General features: G+C 38.0%; 1 protein-coding gene across 2 annotated transcripts in view; it reads right to left on the reverse strand.

Annotated features, from left to right (window-relative positions):
• The window catches only part of PLPP1 (phospholipid phosphatase 1), a 121,500-nt gene that overhangs the window by 11,568 nt on the left and 83,084 nt on the right, over positions 1-26,848 (reverse strand). For both annotated transcript variants that reach the window (XM_061189263.1, XM_061189262.1), the window contains exon 4: positions 2,980-3,037. In XM_061189263.1, the coding sequence (XP_061045246.1) occupies positions 2,980-3,037 (58 nt within the window). The remainder of the gene's footprint in view (positions 1-2,979; positions 3,038-26,848) is intronic.

Consider the following 26,848-nt stretch of genomic DNA (forward strand, 5'->3'; position numbering starts at 1 on the left):
GAGCAAAGAAGAAGAGCAAAAATAAATATAAGGCATGGAGTATGATACAGCTGAGAATATTCTTTGAAATTAAAAACAGTGGGTGGCGGGCTTCCCTGGTGATGCAGTGCTTAAGAATCCACCTCCCAATGCAGGGGACACGGGTTCGATCCCTGGTCCAGGAAGATCCCACATGCCACGGAGCAACTAGGCCTGTGCACCACAACTACTGAGCCTGCGCTCTACAGCCTGCGAGCCACAACTACTGAGCCTGCGTGCCGCAACTACTGAGCCTGCATGCCGCAACTACTGAAGCCCGCGTGCCTAGAGCCCATGCTCCGCAACAAGAGAAGCCACCGCAATGAGAAGCCCGTGCACCACAACGAAGAGTAGCCCCCGCTCGCCGCAAACAGAGAAAAGCCCATGCGCAGCAAAGACCCAAAGCAGCCAAAAAAAATAATAATAATTTATAATAAAATAAATTTATTAAAAAAAATCGGTGGAAGTTATATGTCACCATTTTATTTTCAGAGATCTGCATCACCTGACCTTCTTCGAAATAACTGGACAAGGGTCCAGCTCAAGTAGTCAACAAAGCAAGGGAGCCTGATTAACAAGAGATTCCCAGAGAGCTTGTAAACCTTAGCAGCCTCCTCGCAAGGCCCCTATTTCCCCATCTGTGAAAGGGTGGCAATCATCCCTCCACTCCTACTTCATGGGAGCTTTCAGAAGGAGTCAAAAATTAAGAGTAGTGTAAATGCAAATCATCATCAATATCAACCAAACCTCAGATTCTTAGTTCTCTCTCATAAAACGGGACTTAAAGATACTGACACACAGGTGAGTGAATAACCAACCACAAAAGTAGCCCTGGTGATGTCTGGCTCTGGGGCATACAAACATTCAAAAGCCGTTCAGTATAGTCACAAACTTTGCTTTGGGAAAAGTTCTCAGGATATATTAATAGCTCTAGCCATTGCCAGCCTTCCCCTTCTCCCCCAGTCCCCATGTCCTGTTTAAAGAGAAAAAAATATGGTGGCTCCCTTTAGAAAACATGGTAATTTTTCCTAGAAAGATAAATGAACAGAGATTGCTAGAACAGTATTTGCTGTTACTACCGTCAAATAAGTCACATTTCCCATGGCACATTTTCAGAAACATTTGGGTGAATATTTTAAAAAGGAAGTTCTAAATTCTGCTGAATTGGTACACTGTTGCTTCCTCACAAAATTAACATAAGATGAAAGCCTTGCAATTTCGAGAAATGTTGAAGAAGCCAAAAATTAGCTCTATTGAAAAGGGTTTGAAGTTTGGGTTTGAATTTTATATAACACATCTGCAATTTTTACGTTTTATAAATTTTACGTTTTCATTTTTTGGAATTTTTTTTTTTCAAATAAAAGGAAGAGGGGCTTCCCTGGTGGCGCAGTGGTTGAGAATCCGCCTGCCAATGCAGGGGACACGGGTTCGAGCCCTGGTCTGAGAAGATCCCACATGCCGCGGAGCGACTGGGCCCGTGAGCCACAACTACTGAGCCTGCATGTCTGGAGCCTGTGCTCCGCAACAAGAGAGGCCGCGATAGTGAGAGGCCCGCGCACCGCGATGAAGAGTGGTCCCCACTTGCCACAACTAGAGAAAGCCCTCGCACAGAAGCGAAGACCCAACACAGCCAAAAATAAATAAATAAATTAAAGTTAAAAAAAAAAAAAAAAAAAGGAAGATTTGGTAAAACTGATGTTAAATTCTCTCTAAATGAAACCGAGTAACTCCCAGCAGGCTACTCTTAACAATACACATCGTGAATCTTTAATCCATGTCATGAATTTAATATCATATAGCACTTAATGTGATCAGAGGGGGAAGGGGAATGGGAAACAACAAATTTACACAGCACAACTATATAAAAAATCCACTTACAAAGAAAATCAAGACAAAAATTACAGCTGATCTGTTAAGGTAGAGATCTTCTCCTCTCCCTTCTTTTCCCACCAAATCTTGATAATTTTATACATACAGAGAGAGACACAGAAGACATTATAAAAAATAAAAGTCAATTAAGTTGACTTTTAAAGACCCCTTGTGTGTGCCCTAAAGCCTGGTCTTCCACTAATTACTCTCACTACACATTCATCTCTAGTTTGATATGTAAAATATGGGTGCCAGTCTTCTCTAACTCTCCACTGCTGACTTTGTATAATGCAAGTGCAATTAGAATCGCCATCGGGAGACTGTATAGATGACAAGCTCCTGAAGCAGCAACTGGCTCTCCCTGAAGTTAGAACCTTTCTAGTCCCATGGAAAGCAGTCTGGGAAATGTTTCACAAAGTGGAAGGGAAATAAAACCTGCTCAAATAGGAGCAACAACAGCTGCCTTCACATCCAATAATCAAAAGTCCTCACCCCAGCAGCCCCCAGGGAAGGCAGGCTGCTCGGCACCCACGCCACACAGATGACGCCAGGGCTCTCGGTCAGGTGAGGTTGTGAGGAGCAGCAGTCACCTTGGCCTGTATTTCAGAGCAGTGACCTGCTGAGATTACGCAGAAGCTGTCTGTATGTTCCAGAAAACCTCTTCAGAAAATGTGTCCCAAAGTAAGGGGACATGTCACCTCATTCTTAGCACCAGGCTTGCAGACTTGATGGTTATCTGTTTAGGCCTCTACCATTGTCAGAAAAGTGACAAGTATCCTCGACCACTTGTCTGCTTCAGGAGTAAAGACTCCCTATTATCCTGAAGGTTCCCAATTTGCAGCTTGCTATACAACGCGCCTGTCTGCTTCCTCTAAATGAAGGACAAAAAGCTGTTTCAAACAATTGTAACTGGCTTTGGCAGGAGCACAGGCATCCAGTTCTCCTCTGAACTTAGTGCAGCCAGTAATGGCTTACAGCTGACTGAGAAGTGAAGCCGATGAGAAGGTCGGAGGGGTCTCACAGGAGAGGACGCCAAACCTGAACACATAAAGTGCACACGTAAGCCACCATCAACAGACACAAAGTACTTACTGCCACGAACATCATGCAGTACATGGAGAACGAAGAGTGGCCCGAGTAAAAGGACAATCTAGAAGAGAAAGAAGAGAAACATTAATTTTCTCTCCTAGAGACCAAGAATATTTTTTATTTCATACATCTCCTTACCTCCCCAGTGTACACAGCTCCCTCCCCTTACCTTCAGAAATCAGAAGGGTGGGGCAGGGGGCAGTTAAAGAGTCCTAGGAGGGTCTGAGGTCCGATTTCTACTCAGTATCATTTTATTGATACTTTTAGGATGGGTAATGAGTCGCTGAGAACAAACTTGCCAAGCATTTCTGAAGTAATACATGACAAGCCATAACTGGCATAAGTGGCCTGACTTTATTACATAAAAACTTCTGTGACCATGATTTAAGTTTTATTTTCCACTTGAAGGGTTTGTCCCTGAACAGCAGTAATGAATACCTCCTTTGGAACACTCACAAGTTGACTACTTTTTAAAAAATAAATTCAAAAATTTTTAAGTGTTATTTTAGCATCTTGCCTTAGATTTCCCACCAGATTAAGTGCTTTTGTTTGACATTGATTTTCACACTGTGCACGGATAGTCCTGTACCAAATGAACCAGCTCTTTCAATGTTATAGTCTATAAACATCTAGGTATCATCTTTCTACCTAAAAATGACAGCATGCTTACAAAACTTAATTCTATTGCACTTAAGAACAAAACCAAGAGGAACCAGGTTCTTAAGTGTTTTACTTATTACACCCTACTTGGTTCAAAAGGAATTTGGTTCCCCTGATTCAGAGAGGAGAAAAGACTCCTAAAACACATATCAGAAAGTCATGTGTGTACGTTTGGCAACTGAGAGTAAGTAGGAGAGTGGAGATTTCCTATGCAGATACTGATGATGATTCCACCAAGAATTACGATAGTCTCTTTTATAATCAGATACATTCCTAAGAAAGAGAATATTCCAACTTCCTGTGCCAAACAGGATTTACGTAATGAAACTTGATAATTATCCTGGGTTTAATCTATGTAAAACAAGAAAAATAAAACACTTTTAGCCTTCCCAACTACTTGGCTATCGAAAGATCAATACAAATCCTTGTTTTAAATCAGATAATTTGAGCAGAGTTCTGTATATTTTATGGCTAGTTTCAGTAAGTTATATTGAAGAGCCTAAAGTTAATAAAAGCCAATTTCAAGGATTGTCAAGTCCCATCAAGCCAACATGACCATGATCACAGAAATGTTCTCAAAGCCAAGCAAGTTAAAAGTTTCACTGAAACTCCATGTTCAGAGTATTCACTGTAGATTGTGCCACAAAAATCATAAAAACCAAACTCATGTAATGGCTTCGAACACCTCTGGTTCATTCACAGGGTGATTTCATTAGTTGAAAACAAAATGGTTTTAGTTGTTTATTCTGAATATGTAAACAGATATTTTATCCAGTTTAAGATCAGCCAAAGAAGTCTGGCTCTGACTTCGACAGACAGGGATTAAAAACATAAAGGGAGAGCTTAGAGACTCAGTCTCTAAGTCTTCACCCACAGTAAGTTATCAAACACATCACGGTAACATTGGCTTTTATTTCCATTCAAAAGAAAACAATAAAACACCGAAAACATGAATTCAAATTATTTTCATATTCCATACAAATCTCTTTATTGAAGTCTCTAGGAGATACAGCTTTTAAGGGCATTTTATTATGTCCATAATTCACAAATGAACAAACAATTGTATGGATACTTTAATAAAATCCAGAGTAGTCAAAATGCAGATTGTTTTCATCACAGTGACCTCAACTGAAAAGTTTAACATTTTGGCCCTGGTCTAAGAACCCTGCTCTGTTCTTAAGATTTTAACCAATCCTAGACTACCATCTCACTTCACTATAGCCACTCTGATCAAAGTAGATACATACAGTAACAATTTAAGCTAGCTTTCCATCAAAGCTTATGAAAGACTATTCAAAAAGAAAATTTACAGAGATAAAAACATATTCTGAAATGCAGCTGTTTGCACTAACTCCGGGGCATGGTCTAGTAAACAATGAGCAAGTAGACTGGTCTTGACTATGTAACTTGCTGTGAATGGGATTCTATTCCAAATAGCAAACTTAAGATGACTTTTTTTTCTTAACATTTGTCAGCCAGGGCATCCCTTTCTCCTGGGAGAACTCATTAAACCTGGTCTGAACCCCAAAACCATAGCCTTAAGAGTGTTCACAGCCATCCGCCCACCCCACCCCACCAGGGTCTGAGTTCCTACTCCTCAATTCACCATAACATCGACATCAGCATTCAGCCTTACAAACTGCAAAGACAACCAAATCCAGCTTTTATCAGTCATCAGAAGCAATCAACTCACACAAAGTGTTTCTTAATTTTTTAATGGAATTTACTAAGTATTCTGGGGTTCACCGGGAGGTTAAATCACAAATAACCTCCTAGTCACCTCACTGCTCTTCCCCTACCACCTGACTTTTCTTCCTTTCCTCTTCCCAACTCACAAAACAGTAAAAAACACAAAACGGTTACACCTTTAGTTATTCTTTTAGTTGAAAATGTCTTTATTTTGCATTAATTCTTGAATGATGATACCTTGAATTCTAGGTTGATGATTTTTTTCTCATCACTTTGAGGATATCATCATACTATCTTCTGGCTTCTACATTTGCTGTTAAAATGTGAGCCATATGTCTGCCATGCCTTTCTGAGTTATATGTCTTTTCTCTGTAATTGCTTCCTCTACCCCCAAAGTCTTCAATATTCTGCAGTTTTGTTATCATGTCTCTAAGTAAGAATTTCCTTTTATTTATCTGTTTTAGTATTCGTTGGCTTCCTGTGTCTGAGGATTTGTATATTTCACCAGTTTTGGATAGATAGGTCTCAATCATTTCATCTTTGAATTATGTATCCTCCATCCTATTATCGTTTTCTGAGATTCTGATTCAACATGTTAGACATTTCATTCTATCCCACCACATCTCTTAACCTTTCTTTTCTATTTTTAATCTTAGTCTCCTCAGGTCTATCTTCCCTCCCTTTCACTGTGTCTAATCTGCTTAATCAATCTGGTTTTTTAATTTAAATTACTATGTATGTATCATTTATAGAAGATCTCTTTGGATCTTTTGCAAATCTGTCTAGTGAATTTTGATTCTCTTGATCCTACATCATATTCTCAGTCTCTTCTTAATTTACTTCTATACAGCAGATATGTTGATTTTATATTCTATAGGGTAATTCTAATATCTGCAATCTTTGAGAGTTTATGTAGTTTGTTTTATCTGCTGACTCTCACTTAGAATAGATTATATGTTCATTTATATTAGAGTATGAGCTCATATTCTTGGGACTCTGCATGCAGGGAAGCTTAAGAGTCCTTGCTTTAAAGAGAATTCTTCCAGAAATACGTGTTCTCTTCTGCTGGATTCACTATCAATCCACTTCAAACTTCTCCTTTTTTTTTTTTCTTTAAGCCACACAGAGAGTATGAATTCTGGCCTCAGAAGAGTACAAGTATGATATTATGATTAAGAATTCTTTTTGATGGTTCCTCCTGGGAGGATGTTGCCCTTTGACAGTCCTTATAGTATCCACAGGTCTTCCATTTGTCTTTCTACACTGCTTTATCTCCTGTGCCCCATGTTCAGAGACTATCAAAACTCAGGCTCTAGGCTACCAGGAATTGGCAGGTACTTTCAGGGCACACATCAAGTCTACAGCATTAACTGACCCCAGCCTCATAAAAATTCCTTTACTCTCCCACCAGCTCAGCTACTTATTTAAAAGGTTTATATGTATTTTAAGATTTATGTATATTTTAATATATAATACAAACATGTGCATATGTATATGTGTGCTATATCATCTAGCATGTTTAGTTGAACTGTATCAGTAAGCATTTCTAATCCTCCATATTGCCAGAAATAGAAGCAATCTTTTTTTTTTTAACATCTTTATTGGAGTATAATTGCTTTACAATGGTGTGTTAGTTTCTGCTTTACAACAAAGTGAATCAGCTGTACATATACACATATCCCCATATCTCCTCCCTCTTGCGTCTCCCTCCCACCCTCCCTATCCCATCCCTCTAGGTGGTCACAAAGCACCGAGCTGATCTCCCTGTGCTATGTGGCTGCTTCCCACTAGCTATCTATTTTACATTTGGTAGTGTACATACGTCAATGCCACTCTCCCACTTCGTCCCAGCTTACCCTTCCCCCTCCCCATGACCTCAAGTCCATTCTCTACGTCTGCGTCTTTAGAAGCAATCTTTTTTTAAACAAGACTTAGAACTAATAAAATGTTATCTAAAATAAACTGCTCTACTAGGAGACACAACAGTTTGGCAAAAACAGTTTGTTTTTAATTATAAAGTGGCCAGCACTCACAAATGTTTCCAATTATTACTATTCCACCAGTTCACTGGGTATGCCAAAGTGGCTCTGTTGCAAATTAGGAGAACTTCCTTTTTTCTCCTAAAATTCATCCTAAAATTGCTTCCTAAAGCGTTCTAAAGCAGAAAGGTTATCAAAAGACTGTTAATGGTTACAAGCTATTGAGTACCTTCTATGTTCAGGTACTTAATACACAGAATTTCCACTCTTTACAAAAACCCCCATAATAGGAACTGTCAATCATATTTTACACATAGAGAAAACGGAACCTCCCAGAGGTTCAGCAACTAGCTCAAAAGTCACATCACTTTGAGGTTTAAATCTGAATCTTCCCAACTCTTTCCCACCATACCATGATTCCACTCCTGTGAATGGCAGGCAAGCCCAGCATCAACGTTAATCCTGCCATCTCCAGGAAGGGAGCACCCATCAGAAAGAACAGGAGTCACTGCTCATACATGGCAACATGTGTGAAGTAAATATATGAAGAAGAACTTAGACGATCTGTGACAAAATAAATGTCATCTATGGGCAAATAATCATCTTAAGAGAATACTAATTTGTTCTTTGTATGCTATAAAGACCAAATAAAAGGAAGTCAAATTGCAAAATGGGGCATTTTCTCCAAACGTTATTTCCTGATTATAAAGTTTACATAACAGCAAATTAACTTGAAGGACATGTTAAATTTCCCTTCTGTGATAACCTTTAAACATGGACTGATCCTGTAAAAAAGTTAAAATATGTCCCACACAACGGTACATAGGAGGAATGACCCTTAATGAACAATTTCCCCATATTCATCCTACTTTATTTCAAAAGGATTTGTAAAACCAATAACTGTTACTAAACGCTTAAGCAATGAGATATCAAGTTATTATCTTAAAAAAAACTCACATCTAAGATACTTGGCGACTCAAGTAGGCTATAAAATGGGACAAATTAGTACTTTCATACTCAATTGATACAAGCACACACTTCTAAGAGGGTGGTCTGGCAACATCTATCTAAATGTATCTATCTATATGTAATTCCACTTCAAGGCATCAAGGCATCCTAGAGAAACACAGCACCAGCACAAAGATGTTTGCTGCAACACTGCTGGCAACTCAAGGACCCAAGAGATGATTCTATCACTGTTTTTCTGAATACTACAAATCAGCTAAAAGGAATTAAGTAACTCTATGTGAACCGACAAAAAATTATCTCCAGGATATATTTTAAAATGTCATTTATGTAAACCACATAAAACTATATTTCACATTTAATGTAAAAATACATAGAAAACAACAGAAAGGATACACAAACTGTTAACAGTGACGCTGGGGAAAACTATCAAATGGGGATTAAAAAAAAAAACTTTCACATTTTACAGTAATGATATTAGAAACACAACCTGTTATTATAGGGATAATATATATATATATATGAAAATATTTTAAATGGTAATCAAAGTATCTTCAATATGCTTGCTATAAATTTCCTACAAACCTCTTCCCCACTACACACACACACACACACACACACACAAACACACACACCCCACCCCAAACTCCTCTTCCTGAGCAATAGTTTCCCTGAGAGCTTCTCTGCCAACCATGCTACTACTCGGAGTAAAAAAGCAGCTCCCCGAGACTTCCCTGGTGGCGCAGCGGTTAAGAATCCACCTGCCAATGCAGGGAACACGGGTTCGAGCCCTGGCCCGGGAAGATTCCCACATGCCTCGGAGCAACTAAGCCCATGCGCCACAACTACTAAGCCTGTGTTCTAGAGCCTGTGAGCCACAACTACTGAGCCCACGTGCCGCAACTACTGAAGCCCAGGCGCCTAAAGCCCATGCTCTGCAACAGGAGAAGCCACAACAATGAGAAGCCCGCGCACCGCAACAAGGAATAGCCCCCGCTCACCGCAACTAGAGAAAGCCCACGCAAAGCAATGAAGACCCAACGCAGCCAAAAATCAATCAATAAATAAATAAAATTTTAAAAAATAAACTTTGTCCTTATTTAAAACACAAAAACAAAAGCAGCTCTCTACCTATAAGTTCATGCCCAGAACCCAGCAGTGACTCAGGCCCTAGAAGCTTGTTTTCACATCTTTCAACAAAATGTTTGGACATTTATGTGTATTTTTAAATATCACAAGTTGTGTTTCCAATAAAAAAAAATATGCACATAATTTAAAACCACTGAAATTCAGTATATTAACTCTGGTTATTACAAGTAACAGAGCCAATACACATGTTAGTTTAATACTGAGTGTTTGAAGAAGGAAGATTTTTTAAAGAGATCAGACTGTCTAGAAATACAAGAACTGCAGAGTATCTCTGCTCTAAAGGATACAAAGACAAAGGTAATAAATGGTGGAGGAACATAAGGTGATCCCAACCAATTTAATTTAAATAAAATACAACAAAAAATAATGTAAATTCATCTTATATCCTTGAACCACCCAGAGATTGAAAACTTATTTCATCAGCAGCAAAAACCCTGTCATACATTCCTTGAATTATTTTTACCATGATTTTATTATATTTCTATATAAAGCTATGCCACATTATATGGGGTCAATTTTAACCAAGCCACTTTATACATAAAAGTAATATGCCTATCTGAAATAAGTCACATGTTACTATTCAATTTTACTCATTAATATTAAAGCATCAAACACCACTGCATAGCCACTAACATCAGTTAATCATATACCAAACAATCAAATATCCGCAGATATTAGATCATGAAACTTAAGGGAGAGAAGCCAGCAGGACCACGGAAAATGAAAAAAAGGAGAAAAAAAGTAGGAGACAATTGGTACATGCATAGGGTATTTTTAACTCTTGATTTAATGAACCATTTGATGACTAAAAACAAATGATCATGTGTCTTGTGTCTAGGGAAGAATCTTGCAAAAAGCAGGAATCTGGAAAGTAGGAAGTTGCTGAGAACCTTCAGATAAAGGAAAGTAGAACTGTGCGTGTCTTGAAAATCAGGTGACGGGAAGAAATGGTCCCAAACTCTCATCAGGGAAACTGTGTGACTCTAACAACAGATGAGGAGAGTAGGTATGACAAAGGGTAAAACATGCATAGGTGCACTAACTAGGGGAAGAGAGGTCACAAGTTTCCTTTGGCATGGGGGAAAATTCATGACCTGGTGCAAAAAGACTCCAAATCACCTAAGCCACCTTATCTAAGCCAGTTAAAAAGGAAACAAGCGGCAAGCGGTAGATTAAACAAAGGACACAGTGTGAAGTATTCCAATGCGGCAACTAATAATACCTTGCCTACCAACCTCCTTTTGAAAACAGTTGAACAAGGAGACTACTGGCTAAAAGGGAAAAGCTTTCAGAGTAAGACAGAAGGAAGAGACAGTTCTAAATCACTTTCAAAGTTGTTTATCTTTTTTAAGAGGCAGGATTGCTAGCTACAGGCAAGATGGAGAGATTTTTAGTTTAAGCCCTCCCCCAAAAAGACAACACCAAGGCCAAGAAAGCCTATTAGCACCTAGCTAGAACGCTCCACTTCCAGCCCTAACACAGAACATGAAATCACCACCAACCCTTGGGCACCAGGGTCAAGAAGGATGAGGCTCAAGACAATAAAACTGCCTTCAGAACTGCACCAACGCAGAACTTTAGATGTGAGCTGAAGCAGACACTGCCAGTGGCAAGAGAAGAGACACAGGCCCACATAGATGTAAAATTATTAGAGCCCAACAGGAAGCTGGCCAGACAGGTCACTCTTGGTTCCTTTCAAATTAGACCAGATTACAGCAGTAGAGCTCAGGCTACAGGACTAGCAGAGTGCCACTTAGAGAAACCTTTCTACATGCTGGAGAAAAGCAGAAAAGTCACATTTCCTTTAGTATCTCAACTCCTTCTGCTGTTAAGAGAAAAGAAAATTATATCGATTCCTGCTAAAATTACCCATTTTAGTATATATTTAGATTAGAATTAAGTGGAGGAAAGCTAAATATTTTTTACAAATATAAAAACAGAGTTACTCTCCTGTTTCAAACCCTTCATGAGCACAAACTGCTGAATAACAGACCCTTCATAAGCCCCACCAATCTCTCATCTGCTACCAAACTACTTAAATTTCCCAGCACACACCATGTTTCACACTCTCTGCGCTTATTCGTCCCTCTGCCTGGCCTGGGCTTCCCACTTTTCTTTAATAATTATTATATAAGAGCCACTGTTTCCTCCAAGAAACCTTTCTTGAACAGCTAGGTTGAAGTTACTGCCCTTTCTTTCTCTACAAAGGAGAGATCATCAGCACTCAATGAACACGTCTGTCTTAGCACCAACCTTCTTACAGTAAAATCATCTATAACTGTACTCTCTTCCTCCAATATATCAGATGGGTAGGGGTGGAACAAGACTTTTTAAATAGGAATTTCTGTATTTTTTTTATTACATAAGATATGTTCATTATAAAAACTCAGAAGGTACAGTTAAACAAAAGAAAAATTGCTGGTAAACTCCCATCCTCCCTGGCTGAGATCACATCTTAATTCATCTTGTATCCCTAACACCCAACACCATTATCACGCACAGGGTAGGTGCTCAATTTATTTTTTTAAGCTAAAGTGGAATCTAATCTCTTGAATAATCATTTTTATTTAATTATCCCAGAAAATATTAAATTCTTACACTTTTCATATTTTAAACATTACATACAAATCCACCTTTTCTGCCCATCCCCCCACCATCCACAAGAAGTACACCTCAGCCATCTTGTGTCTTGTTACTTGTACTGAACAAAATGCATAAAATAAAACTAAGGAAAATATGTTATCTTTGCATGATCATTTCATCATGTAATTAAATGCTATGCTTAGCTTAGTCTATGCCAATAAATTATAGCAAGCCACATATGATAAATTATCTGATTTTAACAGCATTGCCCTCTGCTGTGTTTCCCCTTACAGTGGTTAGGAATTCTGACTTTATCATCAAAGTTCAGGGGAATTAGGAGTTTCAATGTCAAAATGTTACGAGCTTAAACATACAGTACCTAATGCATGTTTCCCAACACATCTGGCAAACATTTTAATAATGTGTGTAAAATGTCCAGAGACCTTTTTTACTTTACAATCAAAAGCAATCAGATTAGTGGAGAAGATGATATCCACAATGATGAAGTGACAGATATATTCTGTTGTAAATAAAAAACAATTTAAGTTTTTTAAAAGCATTCTCAAAGCAACTGTAAGTGGCCAAAACCCAAAGCAAAACAACAAGGGTTGACAAATAAGGAAAAAGGTTTTATGTATTGTCTGAATGCTACTTTCCATTGCCTATATGAAGAATTTTCTCAATTTTTAAAAGATTCATTTCTATCCTTCAATAAAACAAAATCTTGAAAACTGCCCAACTTCTTCATAAATTTCCAAACATTACCTGAGAAGCAAAATATTGCAGCTACAATAGATTACATAAGAAAAAAGAAAAGAAAAAGTTAGCCAAGTACATACATGTTAAGCTCATTTATTATATAAATGAATAGTAATGTTATTAGATAATGTTATCTAGTGTCTTCCCAAACCTCACTCTCCCAAAAGAGTAGCATTAAAAATCCCATAGCAACACAAGCTTTTTCTGTCTGCTTACTCAGTAGAGAACAGCATCACAAGAAAGTCAAGATCCAGGCACCTAGAAGTCATTACGTTACTGACCAGTAGTAACCTGTTAGGAAATCAGCTGGTCCAGGTGAGACTAGTGCCATTTGGTACAGCAAAGTCACAAGACAGAGCAGGGCTTGCTCCTCAAACTAATGTACGGAGACCTTGCTCAAAATGGAGAGGTTATGGGTAGGGCCAATGCTGGGATGCAAGACTCTGCATGTCTAACAAGCTCCCAGGTGATACCCAGCCTGCTGATCAGAGCAGAGAACCACACTTTCAATGGCAAAGGGAGAGAAATGAGAAGAAAAGTAATTTTGACCTCAAGTAGGAATACACTCAGGATTAAGTCAACAGTTTGGGTACTTTTTGAAGATAGTCACATCCAAGGGAATGATGATGCTTTTCCTGTTTTCCATCTTCTCTTTTTATCACAAAACCTACTTAAAACAGAAAAATACTGTGTTTTATTTAAAAATCACTCAAATGCAGATTTCAATTCTTTGAATATGTAGCTAATAAAACCCATACGTTAGGCTTGTTTTGCTGTTCACAAATTCAACTTACTTCCTACCTCTCAATAAAAATATTTATTTGCTATTAGACGAAAATAGCTAAGGGTATCGTTCACATTTATTTTGAATGAAAACTTACACTTTACCACTTGATCCATGGGGTTTATCATTATATTTTAATCTGGAAAAAGTACTCACTAATATAGCTATGAAACATTTTTTTTCATATTTCAAAGGTGGCAATGTGGAATTCAAGAGTTCTAAGGAGAAGGTACAAAGCATCAATATGAAGTAATCAGCTGATGACATATTAATATGATTTAGTAGCCTTTTAACATTTAATATAAAGCACTGGTTGATTTATTAAAACCCAAGGATATGTGTCATCTTAATATATCCATTGCAAGACCTACATTCTAATTCAAAAACTGAGAAGAAAATCCAAGGGGTAATTCAAAAAGCTGATGGATTTGTTCATAATTAATTCTCTAAACAAGCATTTAAAAGGGGAGGAGGGGAATAGAATGAAATGTCAAACATCTAAAACTTAAGAGTATTGTTAGTCTGGTGTGTGCTGGGGAAAGGATGTTTGATTGTTTTTAAAATAAATTATGGTATACAAATATTTACCAATAAATACTGGCAGGGAGTCACAGAAAGTGAAGAAAGGCTCTTTCATATCTTTGCAAACTTGCACCTCAGCCAAAACAGAGTCACACGTAGACTCAACTCTTTCCGCCTCTCAGGAAAAAGAACGAGGCACCAAGTTAAATCTAAGGGGGGAAAAATCCTTTGCTTTTATTTCCACATTAAAACAGATAAAATTATATGGAATGCATGAATGCAACACAGGCTAAATCAGAATTTTGCATAAAAATTAGGTATCATGTTGTACAACTACATTTTCATTTTCTAATCAAAGAGGAAACGTTTCCTTAGCTTTAAATGCACCAGACTGCCTTTATAATTTAACAAACAAAACCCCAAAAATCAAACAGGTTATACTGAAACTAAGTCTAATAAAACACTGCTTGTATACTCTTAAGTCTCCAGCCTTTAATCATGTTGCTCCCTGGACCTGAGATATATTCCTTCCCAATTCTACACATTCAAACCTTACTCATCCTCCAAAATGCCTCCTCTACTAGAAATAGTATTACCACCCTCTGATTTCATGTAGCATTTTATCTTCACTCCTTTAAGGCATGTATCACTTTCTATCACCCACACAATGTCCAAACATGTCTCAGCTCCTACGTAGTGGGCACCACAAGAGCAACAGGCACACCTTGGTAGCGCTTACACTAACTAGGACTTACGAGTAATAGGTATTAGTTGAATTCCAGTAACTCCCTGGAATACGCTGCAGCAGTGGTTCTCAGATCAGCAGCCAAAGCACCATCTGGGAACACTTTTTTAGAAATGCAAAGTCTTGAGCCCCACCCCAGACCCACTGAATCAGACACTCTGAGGGTGAGGCCCAGCAATCTGTTATTTTAACAAACTGTCCACATGATTCCAATGTGGCTAAATGTGAGAAACACAGGGGCAAAAAGAGTCAGGGTGGTATGGGGGTGAAGAAGCAGTCACAGCTACAACCTAAACTGTCAGGTACTGCTTGCTATTCAGAACAGAGGAGGTGGAAAGAGGTGCTGGCCTTGAAGTCACCTCCTATTAAATACACTAATACTAATGCTCTTAGAGTGAAGGATCTTTTAAAATCATCCTCTCTTTCATTCTATACATTGATATTTCCATACAGATATGACTAAAAAGAAGGTTGTTTAGTTTACTGATACACACATGCTTGAGAAATACAGATCAGCCTGAACAAATGAATCTTTTTGAAGGCATAAAGGCTTATCCAGTGATGTTTACAATTAGGCTACACAGAAGAAGCCATTCTCTCAAAGTATAAAGCAGGTTTTACCAGGTACTTAGTACCACAGCCAGTCAGTCTAGTTACAATGGTTTTTCACTATTACAGAAGGCACACCCTCAAACTTCAGCTTTATTTACCTGCATGTGGGCTGCATTACAAAAAGAAAAGGAGGGACTTCCCTGGGGGCGCAGTGGTTAAGAATCAGCCTGCCAATGCAGGGGACACGGGTTCGAGCCCTGGTCCGGGAAGATCCCACATGCCTCGGAGCAACTAAGCCCGTGTGCCACAACTACTGAGCCTGCACTCTAGAGCCCGTGAGCCACAACTACTGAGCCCGCGAGCCACAGCTACTGAAGCCCACGCGCCTAGAGCCCGTGCCCCACAAGAGAAGCCACCGCAGTGAGAAGCCCGCGCAGCACAAAGAAGAGTAGCCCCTGCTCACTGCAACTAGAGAAAGCCTGCGTGCAGCAACAAAGACCCAATGCAGGAATGAATAAATAAATAAATAAATAAATAAATAAATAAAGAGAGAGAGAGAGAGAGAGAAAAGGAAAATTATTTCTCCCACTCTACCAAACATATTGCAATTAAACGTCTAAGCAATATAAGCTGCTATAATCCAAATAGAAACAACTTTGTACTGAATATCTGATTCACACAGCCAGAGATCAGTCACTAGGAATCGATCAGGAACACTGAGTTTATTCTTAAATAAATATAATTTAAATAAAAGCCAGAAAAAAAGTAAATCTCTCAAAGAAGCCAATAGTTTCTATACTGTATTATCATAAACAGACCAGCTCACTGTGCACAATCTTAAATTCACCCTACAGGGTGAATATCAGCTCTCACAGCCTGAGACGTCATGCAGGGTCGTGTTCCCATATACAGGTGATATAAAGCAGTGGTTCTCAAAGTGTGGTCCCAAGATCAACACAGCAGCAGCATCTGGGAACTTGTTAGAAATACAAATTTTCAGACCCTACCCCAAATCTTCTGAATCAAACACTTGGAGATGAAGCCCCAGAAATCTGTTTTAACAAACCTTCCAGGTGATTCTAATGAACCACTGATGTGTGAGAGCCACTGATTCTCTAAAGAGAATCTCGACCTCCGAAGGGAGCTACAGGTCTGAACTATCTGGGATCGTCAGTAATTTTTTTTCAAAAACTGAGAGCAATGCTATTCTCATTGGCACAAGCAACAGCAGCTGGAAGTCCTACTGTTACAGTTATAAGCCCCTTTTATTTCATAGTAAATTCAAAGGTATTGATTTTAAACAATGAATAGGACTCTCTGGATATTACAATTATTCCATACTTGTCCATTATGTTCTCACTTCTATGTTAGGACCCAATGGTCACCACAAATGAAGCCCAGTAAAAGTCCTGCAACATCAGTGATATCAGACAGCACAAAAGTGTACACATGAGCATGAAGGGAGGAGGGAGAAAGAGAAAAAGAAATAAGAGAACAAATGAGAAAAAACTCAAAACCAAAAACCAAAGTTGCAAGAGAGTACTCTCATCCTAAGATGTAACTCTGACTCATTTATAGTCAACAAAAATGACTCATTTTGGGTGCCTATGTTCTCTTCCCTCCATCAAACATTATAATTTTATAATTAAAAACTTACAGGGGGCAGGCTGTGGAGATAAATAAAAGAGCAGATTACACCATACTCCTAATAAACTTATAGACAGTTCTAGACTGAAATGTTTTTGCATTCTTGGCATCCTGACTTTAAAATTCAAGAGAAAAGGAGTAGGAAAGTCTGTATCCAACCAAACTATGCTCCACAATAGAACAGCAACACAAAGCCACAGTTATGTACCAATGTTATACAGCTCTGAAACCAGCAACAACTAATTCATTCTGGAAACACTGATGGAAATCACATTTTTCTCGTAAGATACAGTTTTCTTAAAATTTCATTTCTGTGTTTGATTTTCCTTTATCCTTGTTTCAGAACCCCAAAACTTACTAACAGATGTTCTTCATTGAAAACTATAGATAATAATTATTTGCAGGACTTCCCTGGTGGTGCGGTGGTTAAGAATCCGCCTGCCAATGCAGGGGACATGGGTTCGAGCCCTGGTCCAGGAAGATCCCACATGCCGCGGAGCAACTAAGCCCGTGCGCCACAACTACTGAGCCTGCGCTTTAGAGCCCATGAGCCACAACTACTGAGGCCACGTGCCACAACTACTGAAGTCCGCGCGCCTAGAGCCCGTGCTCCGCAACAAGAGAAGCCACTGCAATGAGAAGCCCACGCACTGCAACAAAGAGTAGCCCCCGCTTGCCGCAACTAGAGAAAGTCCGCACGCAGCAACGAAGACCCAACACAGCCAACAATAAATAAATAAATAAATAAATAAATTTAAAAAAAGAAAAAAGAGTGATGGGAAGTCTTTGAAGGGTTTAAAAAAATAAAATAAAATAATTATTTGCAATATACATAGCTTTGCAATTTGAGTTATCCAGATATTCATACTGCTTTGGAAGAGATTGTTTTCCTGACCCTTACACAGGACTTTAAGTGGAAAACTGCTTGTGGGTTGATGTAGAAATGTGAAATGATGATGGGTAAAAAACCCAAGTGTACTTAAGTCAAAAGTACAATGAGAGTAATAGTACATGTTGGCCAATTTGGGTACACTAGGAAGAGATAGAGAGGATGACACATATGGACTGAAAAATGTAATTCTTTCAATACCATTTTAACTAAATTATATTACTTCAAATTTTGTCCAAGTGGCTTGTATAAGAAAGAAAAACCTCTCAATAAGATAGGTCACAAAAAAAGTTTGAGTTAAGATTTATGTACCTGAACCAGAAAAACAATACATGTGTAAAGAATTTGTGTACTTTAAGAAGCATTTACAAAAACATTTTCTGGAGTTTAGGTAAACACTCATCACCATAGTGACTTTCTTAAATTCCCTGGCTGAGAGAAAACATTCGAGTTTTCCTGTCTATTTGCTGTTGGTTAATGTAGGAAAGATATTCTCAAAGACACAGGCATAGTGCTTGATGAAGAAGTACTGAACTAAGACTAGAATGGTGAAACCTATAAAGAAGCTCAACAAACTCTGAGTAGTACAAATATAAAGACAGAACCATACCTAGACACAAAACAGTAAAATTAACAAAAGCAGTATGAGAGAAAATAATACATCACATAAAGGGGAATACAACTAACAGATTATTTCTCATCAGAAACGATAGAAACCAGAAGACTGTGCAATGACATATTACAATATTTGGAAAGGAAAACACCAAAGAATTTTATATCCAGCAAAATTATTCTTGAAAAATCAAAGCAAAGAAAAGGTATTTCCAGACAAAAAAAAAAGCTGAGAATTTGTTGCTAGCAAACCTGAGCCACGAAAATACTAAAGAAATTTCTTCAGCCTGAGAGAAATTACACCAGATGGTAACTGGAATTCCAAACCCTCCACTGGGCACTCTGGAAATCCAGTTCTATAAACATAGAAACCTGTATTTTCCTGTATCTTTAAACTCTTCACTGAAGATTCACTACGTCTCCTAATCATTAAAGAGACTTTCACTTAATTCCTTCTATTAATTTCTTTAAACGTGACTGTTTAAAGCAAAAATTACAACACAATTTTGTTGAGTTTATAATGTATACAGATGTAATATATATGACAGTAATAACCCAAAGTGTGTGGAGGCTGGGGGCACAGAGCTATACTGTATACAAAGGGCTAATTTTGCCATAAGAAAGTCAGCATTGTTTAGACGAACCAAGATGGCAGAGTAGAAGGACGTGCTCTCACTCCCTCTTGTGAGAACAGCAGAATCACAACGAGCTGCTGGACAATCATCGACAGGAAGACACTGGAACTCACCAAAAAAGATACCCCACATCCAAAGACAAAGGAGAAGCCACAACGAGACGGTAGGAGGGGCGCAATCACAATAAAATCAAATCCCATAACTGCTGGGTGGGTGACTCACTGACTGGAGAACACTTATACCACAGTAGTCCACCCACTGGAGCGAAGGTTCTGAGCCCCACGTCAGGCTTCCCAACCTGCGGGTCCAGCAACAGGAGGAGGAATTCCTAGAGAATCAGAGAGTTTGAAGGCTACTGGGATTTGAATGCAGGACTTCGACAAAACTGAGGGAAAGAGAGACGCCACTCTTGGAGGGCACACACAAAGTGGTATGCGCATCGGGACACAGGGGAAGGAGCAGTGACCCCAGGGGAGACTGAACCAGACCTACCTGCTAGTGTTGGAGGGTCTCCTGCGGAGGCGGGAGGGTGGCTGTGGCTCACTGTGGGGACAAGGACACTGGCAGCAGAAGTTCTAGGAAGTACTCCTTGGCGTTAGCCCTCCCAGAGTCCGCCATTAGCCCCACCAAAGAGCCCAGGTAGGCTCCAGTGTTGGGTTGCCTCAGGCCAAACAGCCAACAGGGAGGAAACCCAGCCCCACCCATCAACAGTCAAGCAGATTAAAGTTTTACTGAGCTCCTTCCACCAGAGCAACAGTCAGCTCTACGCACCACCAGTCCCTGCCATCAGGAAACTTGCACAAGCCTCTTAGATAGCCTCATCCACCACAGGGCAGACAGCAGAAGCAAGAAGAACTACAATCCTGCAGCCTGTGGAACAAAAACCACATTCACAGAAAGACAGACAAGATGAAAAGGCAGAGGGCTATGTACCAGATAAAGGAACAAGATAAACCCCCAGAAACACAACTAAATGAAGTGGAGATAAGCAACCTTCCAGAAAAAGAATTCAGAATAATGATAGTGAAGATGATCCAGGACCTCGGAAAAAGAATGGAGGCAAAGATCGAAAAGATGCAAGAAATGTTTAACAAAAACCTAGAAGAAATAAAGAACAAACAAAGAGAGATGAACAATACAATAACTGAGATGAAAACTACACTAGAAGGAATCAATAGTAGAATAACTGAGGCAGAAGAACGGATAAGTGACCTGGAAGACAGAATGGTGGAATTCACTGCTGCAGAACAGAATAAAGAAAAAAGAATGAAAAGAAATGAAGACAGCCTAAGAGACCTCTGGGACAACATTAAACGCAACAACATTCACATTATAGGGGTCCCAGAAGGAGAAGAGAGAGAGAAAGGACCAGAGAAAATATTTGAAGAGATTATAGCTGAAAACTTCCCTAACATGGGAAAGGAAATAGCCACCCAAGTCCAGGAAGCACAGAGAGTCCCATACAGGATAAACCCAAGGAGAAACACGCCGAGACACATAGTAATCAAATTGGCAAAAATTAAAAACAAAGAAAAATTATTAAAAGCAGCAAGGGAAAAACGACAAATAACATACAAGGGAACTCCCATAAGATTAACAGCTGATTTCTCAGCAGAAACTCTACAAGTCAGAAGGGAGTGGCATGATATACTTAAAGTGATGAAAGGGAAGAAACTACAACCAAGATTACTCTACCCGGCAAGGATCTCATTCAGATTCCATGGAGAAATCAAAAGCTTTACAGACAAGCAAAAGCTAAGAGAATTCAGCACCACCAAACCAGCTCTACAACAAATGCTAAAGGAACTTCTCTAAGTGGGAAACACAAGAGAAGAAAAGGACCTACAAAAACAAACCAAAAACAATTAAGAAAATGGTCATAGGAGCATATATATCGATAATTACCCTAAACATGAATGGATTAAATGTTCCAACCAAAAGACACAGGCTTGCAGAATGGATACAAAAACAAGACCCATATATATGCTGTCTACAAGAAACCCACTTCAGACCTAGGGACACATTCAGACTGAAAGTGAGGGGATGGAAAAAGATATTCCATGCAAACGGAAATCAAAAGAAAGCTGGAGTAGCAATACTCATATCAGATAAAACAGACTTTAAAATAAAGAATGTTACAAGAGACAAGGAAGGACACTACATAATGATCAGGGGATCAATCCAAGAAGAAGATATAACAATTATAAATATATATGCACCCAACATAGGAGCACCTCAATACATAAGGCAACTGCTAACAGCTATAAAAGAGGAAATCGACACCAACACAATAATAGTGGGGGTCTTTAACACCTCACTTACACCAATGGACAGATCATCCAAAATGAAAATAAATAAGGAAACAGAAGCTTCAAATGACACAATAGACCAGATAGATTTAATTGACATTTATAGGACATTCCATCCAAAAAGAGCAGATTACACTTTCTTCTCAAGTGCACACGGAACATTCTCCAGGATAGATCACATCTTGGGTCACAAATCAAGCCTCAGTAAATTTAAGAAAACTGAAATCATATCAAGCATCTTTTCTGACCACAACGCTATGAGATTAGAAATGAATTACAGGGAAAAAAACGTAAAAAACACAACATGTGGAGGGCTAAACAATACGTTACTAAATAACCAAGAGATCACTGAAGAAATCAAGGAGGAAATCAAACAATACCTAGAGACAAATGACAATGAAAACACGATGATCCAAAACCTATGGGATGCAGCAAAAGCAGTTCTAAGAGGGAAGTTTATAGCTATACAAGCCTACCTCAAGAAACAAGAAACATCTCAAATAAACAATCTAACCTTACACCTAAAGGAACTAGAGAAAGAACAAAGAAAACCCAAAGTTAGCAGAAGGAAAGAAATCATAAAGATCAGAGCAGAAATAAATGAAATAGAAACAAAACAATAGCAAAGATCAATAAAACTAAAAGTTGGTTCTTTGAGAAGATAAACAAAATTGATAAACCATTAGCCAGACTCATCAAGAAAAAGAGAGAGAGGACTCAAATCAATAAAATTAGAAATGAAAAAGGAGAAGTTACAACAGACACTGCAGAAATACAAAGCATCCAAAGAGACTACTACAAGCAGCTCTATGCCAATAAAATGGACAACCTGGAAGAAACGGACAAATTCTTAGAAAGGTATAACCTTCCAAGACTGAACCAGGAAGAGATAGAAAATATGAACAGACAAATCACAAGTAATGAAATTGAAACTCTGATTAAAAATCTTCCAACAAACAAAAGTCCAGGACCAGATGGCTTCACAGGTGAATTCTATCAAACATTTAGAGAAGAGCTAACACCCATCCTTCTCAAACTCTTCCAAAAATTTGTGGAGGAAGGAACACTCCCAAACTCATTCTGTGAGGCCACCATCACCCTGATACCAAAACCAGACAAAGATAGTACAAAAAAAGAAAATTACAGACCCATATCACTGATGAATATAGATGCAAAAATCCTCAAAAAAATACTAGCAAACAGAATCCAACAACACATTAAAAGGATCATGCACCATGATCAAGTGGGATTTATCCCAGGGATGCAAGGATTCTTCAATATATGCAAATCAATCAATGTGATACAGCATATTAACAAATTGAAGAATAAAAACCATATGATCATCTCAATAGATGCAGAAAAAGCTTTTGATAAAATTCAACACCCATTTATGATAAATACTCTCCAGAAAGTGGGCAAAGAGGGAACCTACCTCAACATAATAAAGGCCATATTCGACAAACCCACAGCAAACATCATTCTCCATGGAGAAAAACTGAAAGCATTTCCTCTAAGCCCAGGAACAAGACAAGGATGTCCACTCTCACCACTATTATTCAACACAGTTTTGGAAGTCCTAGCCATGGCAATCAGAGAAGAAAAAGAAATAAAAGGAATCCAAATTGGAAAAGAAGAAGTAAAACTGTCACTGTTTGCAGATGACATGATACTATACATAGAGAATCCTAAAGATGCCACCAGAAAACTACTAGAGCTAATCAATGAATGTGGTAAAGTTGCAGGATACAAAATTAATGCACAGAAATCTCTTGCATTCCTATACACTAATGATGAAAAATCTGAAAGAGAAATTAAGGAAACACTCCCATTTACCATTGCAACAAAAAGAATAAAACACCTAGGAATAAATAAACCTACCTAGGGAGACAAAAGACCTGTATGTAGAAAACTATAAGACACTGATGAAAGAAATTAAAGATGATACCAACAGATGGAGAGATATACCATGTTCTTGGATTGGAAGAATCAATATTGTGAAAATGACTATACTACCCAAAGCAATCTACAGATTCAATGCAATCCCTATCAAATTACCAATGGCATTTTTTACAGAACTAGAACAAGAAATCTTAAAATTTGTATGGAGACACAAAAGACCCCGAATAGCCAAAGCAGTCTTGAGGGAAAAAAACGGAGCTGGAGGAATCAGACTCCCTCACTTCAGACTATACTACAAAGCTACAGTAATCAAGACAATATGGTACTGGCACAAAAACAGAAACACAGATCAATGCAACAAGTTAGAAAGCCCAGAGATAAACCCATGCACCTATAGTCAACTAATCTATGACAAAGGAGGCAAGGATATACAATGGAGAAAAGACAGTCTCTTCAATAAGTGGTGCTGGAAAACTGGACAGCTACATGTAAAAGAATGAAATTAGAACATTCTCTAACACCATACACAAAAATAAACTCAAAATGGATTTGAGACCTAAATGTAAGACCAGACACTATAAAACTCTTAGAGGAAAATATAGGAAGAACACTCTTTGACATAAATCACAGCCAGATCTTTTTTGACCCACCTCCTAGAGTAATGGAAATAAAAACAAAAATAAACAAATGGGACCTAATGAAACTTCAAAGCTTTTGCACAGCAAAGGAAACCGTAAACAAGACTAAAAGACAACCTTCAGAATGGGAGAAAATATTTGCAAATGAATCAACGGACAAAAGATTAATCTGCAAAATATATAAACAGCTCATGCAGCTCAATATTAAAGAAACAAACAACCCAATCCAAAAATGGGCAGAAGACCTAAATAGACATTTCTCCAAAGAAGACATACAGATGGCTAAGAAGCACATGAAAAGCTGCTCAACATCACTAATTGTTAGAGAAATGCAAATCAAAACTACAATGAGGTATCACCTCACACCAGTTAGAATGGGCATCATCAGAAAATCTACAAACAACAAATGCTGGAGAGGGTGTGGAGAAAAGGGAACCCTCTTGCACTGTTGGTGGGAATGTAAATCGATACAGCCACTATGGAGAACACTATGGAGGTTCCTTAAAAAACTAAAAATAGATTTACCATATGATCCAGCAATCCCACTACTGGGCGTATACCCAGAGAAAACCATAATTCAAAAAGACACATGCACCCCAATGTTCACTGCAGCACTATTTACAATAGCCAGGTCATGGAAGCAACCTAAATGCCCATCAACAGACAAATGGATAAAGAAGTTGTGGTACATGTATACAGTGGAACATTACTCAGCCATAAAAAGGAACGAAATTGAGTCATTTGTTGAGACGTGGATGGATCTAGAGACTGTCATACAGAGTGAAGTAAGTCAGAAAGAGAAAAACAAATATCGTATATTAACGCATTTATGTGGAACCTAGAAAAATGGTACAGATGAACCGGTGTGCAGGGCAGAAGTTGAGACACAGATGTAGAGAACAAACGTATGGACACCAAGGGGGGAAAGCCGCGGGGGGGGGGGGGTTGGGGATGGTGGTGTGATGAATTGGGCGATTGGGATTGACATGTATACACTGATGTGTATAAAATTGATGACTAATAAGAACCTGCTGTATAAAAAAATAAATTAAATAAAATTCAAAAATTAATTAAAAAAAAGTCAGCATTAACTTGAAGTAAATTATGACAAAAAGATGTAATCACTAGAGAAACACTAAAAAATAACCAAAAAATTAGACTAAATGTCAGTAGAATACTTAAAATTTTACACTAAAAAATATTTGTGTAATACACAAGAAAGCAGTATAAGAAGAATAGAAATCAAAAGAGATGAAAAAAAAGAAATTACACCTGAAACTAATATGATGTTATAATACATTACATGTCAATTATTCCTCAATTTAAAAAAAAGATATCAAGATGAGACAAATAGAAAACACAGAGCAAAATGGCAGACCTAAGTCCACAATGGATAATTACATTAAATGTGAATTAATTAAACACTCTAATCAAAAAGCAGGGATTTTTTACACTAGATTAAAAAGTATAAACAAGATCTGACCTACATACTTTAAATATCCAACAAATGCACTTTATATTCAAAGATTCAAATGAACTAAAAGTTTTACTTACGGAAAATACATACTATCCAAGCAATAAAACACGAGAGTACCGAGAGTGGCTATATATTATTATCAGACAAAATAGACTTAAGGTAAAGGATATTTCTAGAAACAAAGAGAGACAGTTCATATATACACTAATATGTATAAAATGGACAACTAATAAGAACCTGCTGTATAAAAAAATAAATAAAATTCAAAAATTCAAAAAAAGAGAGACAGTTCATAGAGAAAAGGGTACCTACAGCTGGAAAAAAGAACATTTAGAAATGTTATACAACAAAGAGCAGAATCACAAAATAAATGAAACAAAAGCTAACAGAAAGGAAAGAACAAAAACAATCAACAATTATAGAGATTTCAAACTCCTAACTGACAAAACATCTCTGTAGAAAATTCATACAGATATAGATTATTTGAATAACACTATCAATCAACTTGACCAAATTTACATCTATAGAACATTCCACCCCCAAAACAGCAGAATACACATTCTCTTCAAATGCACATGGTATATTCTCAAGGACAGATCATATGCTGAGCAATGAAACGAACCTCAATAAATTTAAAAGCATTCTAATCATACAAAGTATGTTCTACGATTACAATGTAATTTAACCAGAAATAAATTACAGAAAGATAAATAACCCGTAGATCAAAGAGGAAAACACAAGGGAAATTAGAAAATATTTTTAAATGAAAATGAAGATACAATATATCAAAATTTGTGACATAGCTAATGATCTAGGTTTCTACCTTATGAAACTACAAAAAAGATCAAATAAAACTGAAAGCAAGCAGAAGAAAGTAAATAAAATAGCAGAAATAAAGGAAATTGAATACAGAAAAACAATAAAGTCAATGACCCCAAAAGAAACCAGTGAAACTAATAAAAAGATTAATAAAATTGAAAGCTTCACGCCAGACCACTACAGAAAAAAGAGATTAAGACACAAATTATCAATGGCAGGAATGTAAGAGGGGCTTGCTCTACACTTCTTACAAACAATAAAAGGACAGACAGTAAGGAGACACTGTGAACAACTTGATGTCAATAAATTTGATAATTTAGATAAATGGATAAATCCTTAAAAGGCAAATGACGAAAGCTCATATAAGAAAGAGATAACTAGGACTTCCCTGGTGGTGCAATGGTTAAGAATCCGCCTGCCAATGCAGGGGACACGGGTTCAAGTCCTGGTCTGGGAAGATCCCACATACCACAGAGCAACTAAGCCCGTGCGCCACAACTACTGAGCCTGCGCTCTAGAGCTCGTGAGCCACAACTACTGAAGCCCACGCGCCTAGAGC

Source organism: Eubalaena glacialis, chromosome 4, assembly GCF_028564815.1.
Source record: "Eubalaena glacialis isolate mEubGla1 chromosome 4, mEubGla1.1.hap2.+ XY, whole genome shotgun sequence".
In the NCBI taxonomy this organism is placed as follows: Eukaryota; Metazoa; Chordata; class Mammalia; order Artiodactyla; family Balaenidae; genus Eubalaena; species Eubalaena glacialis.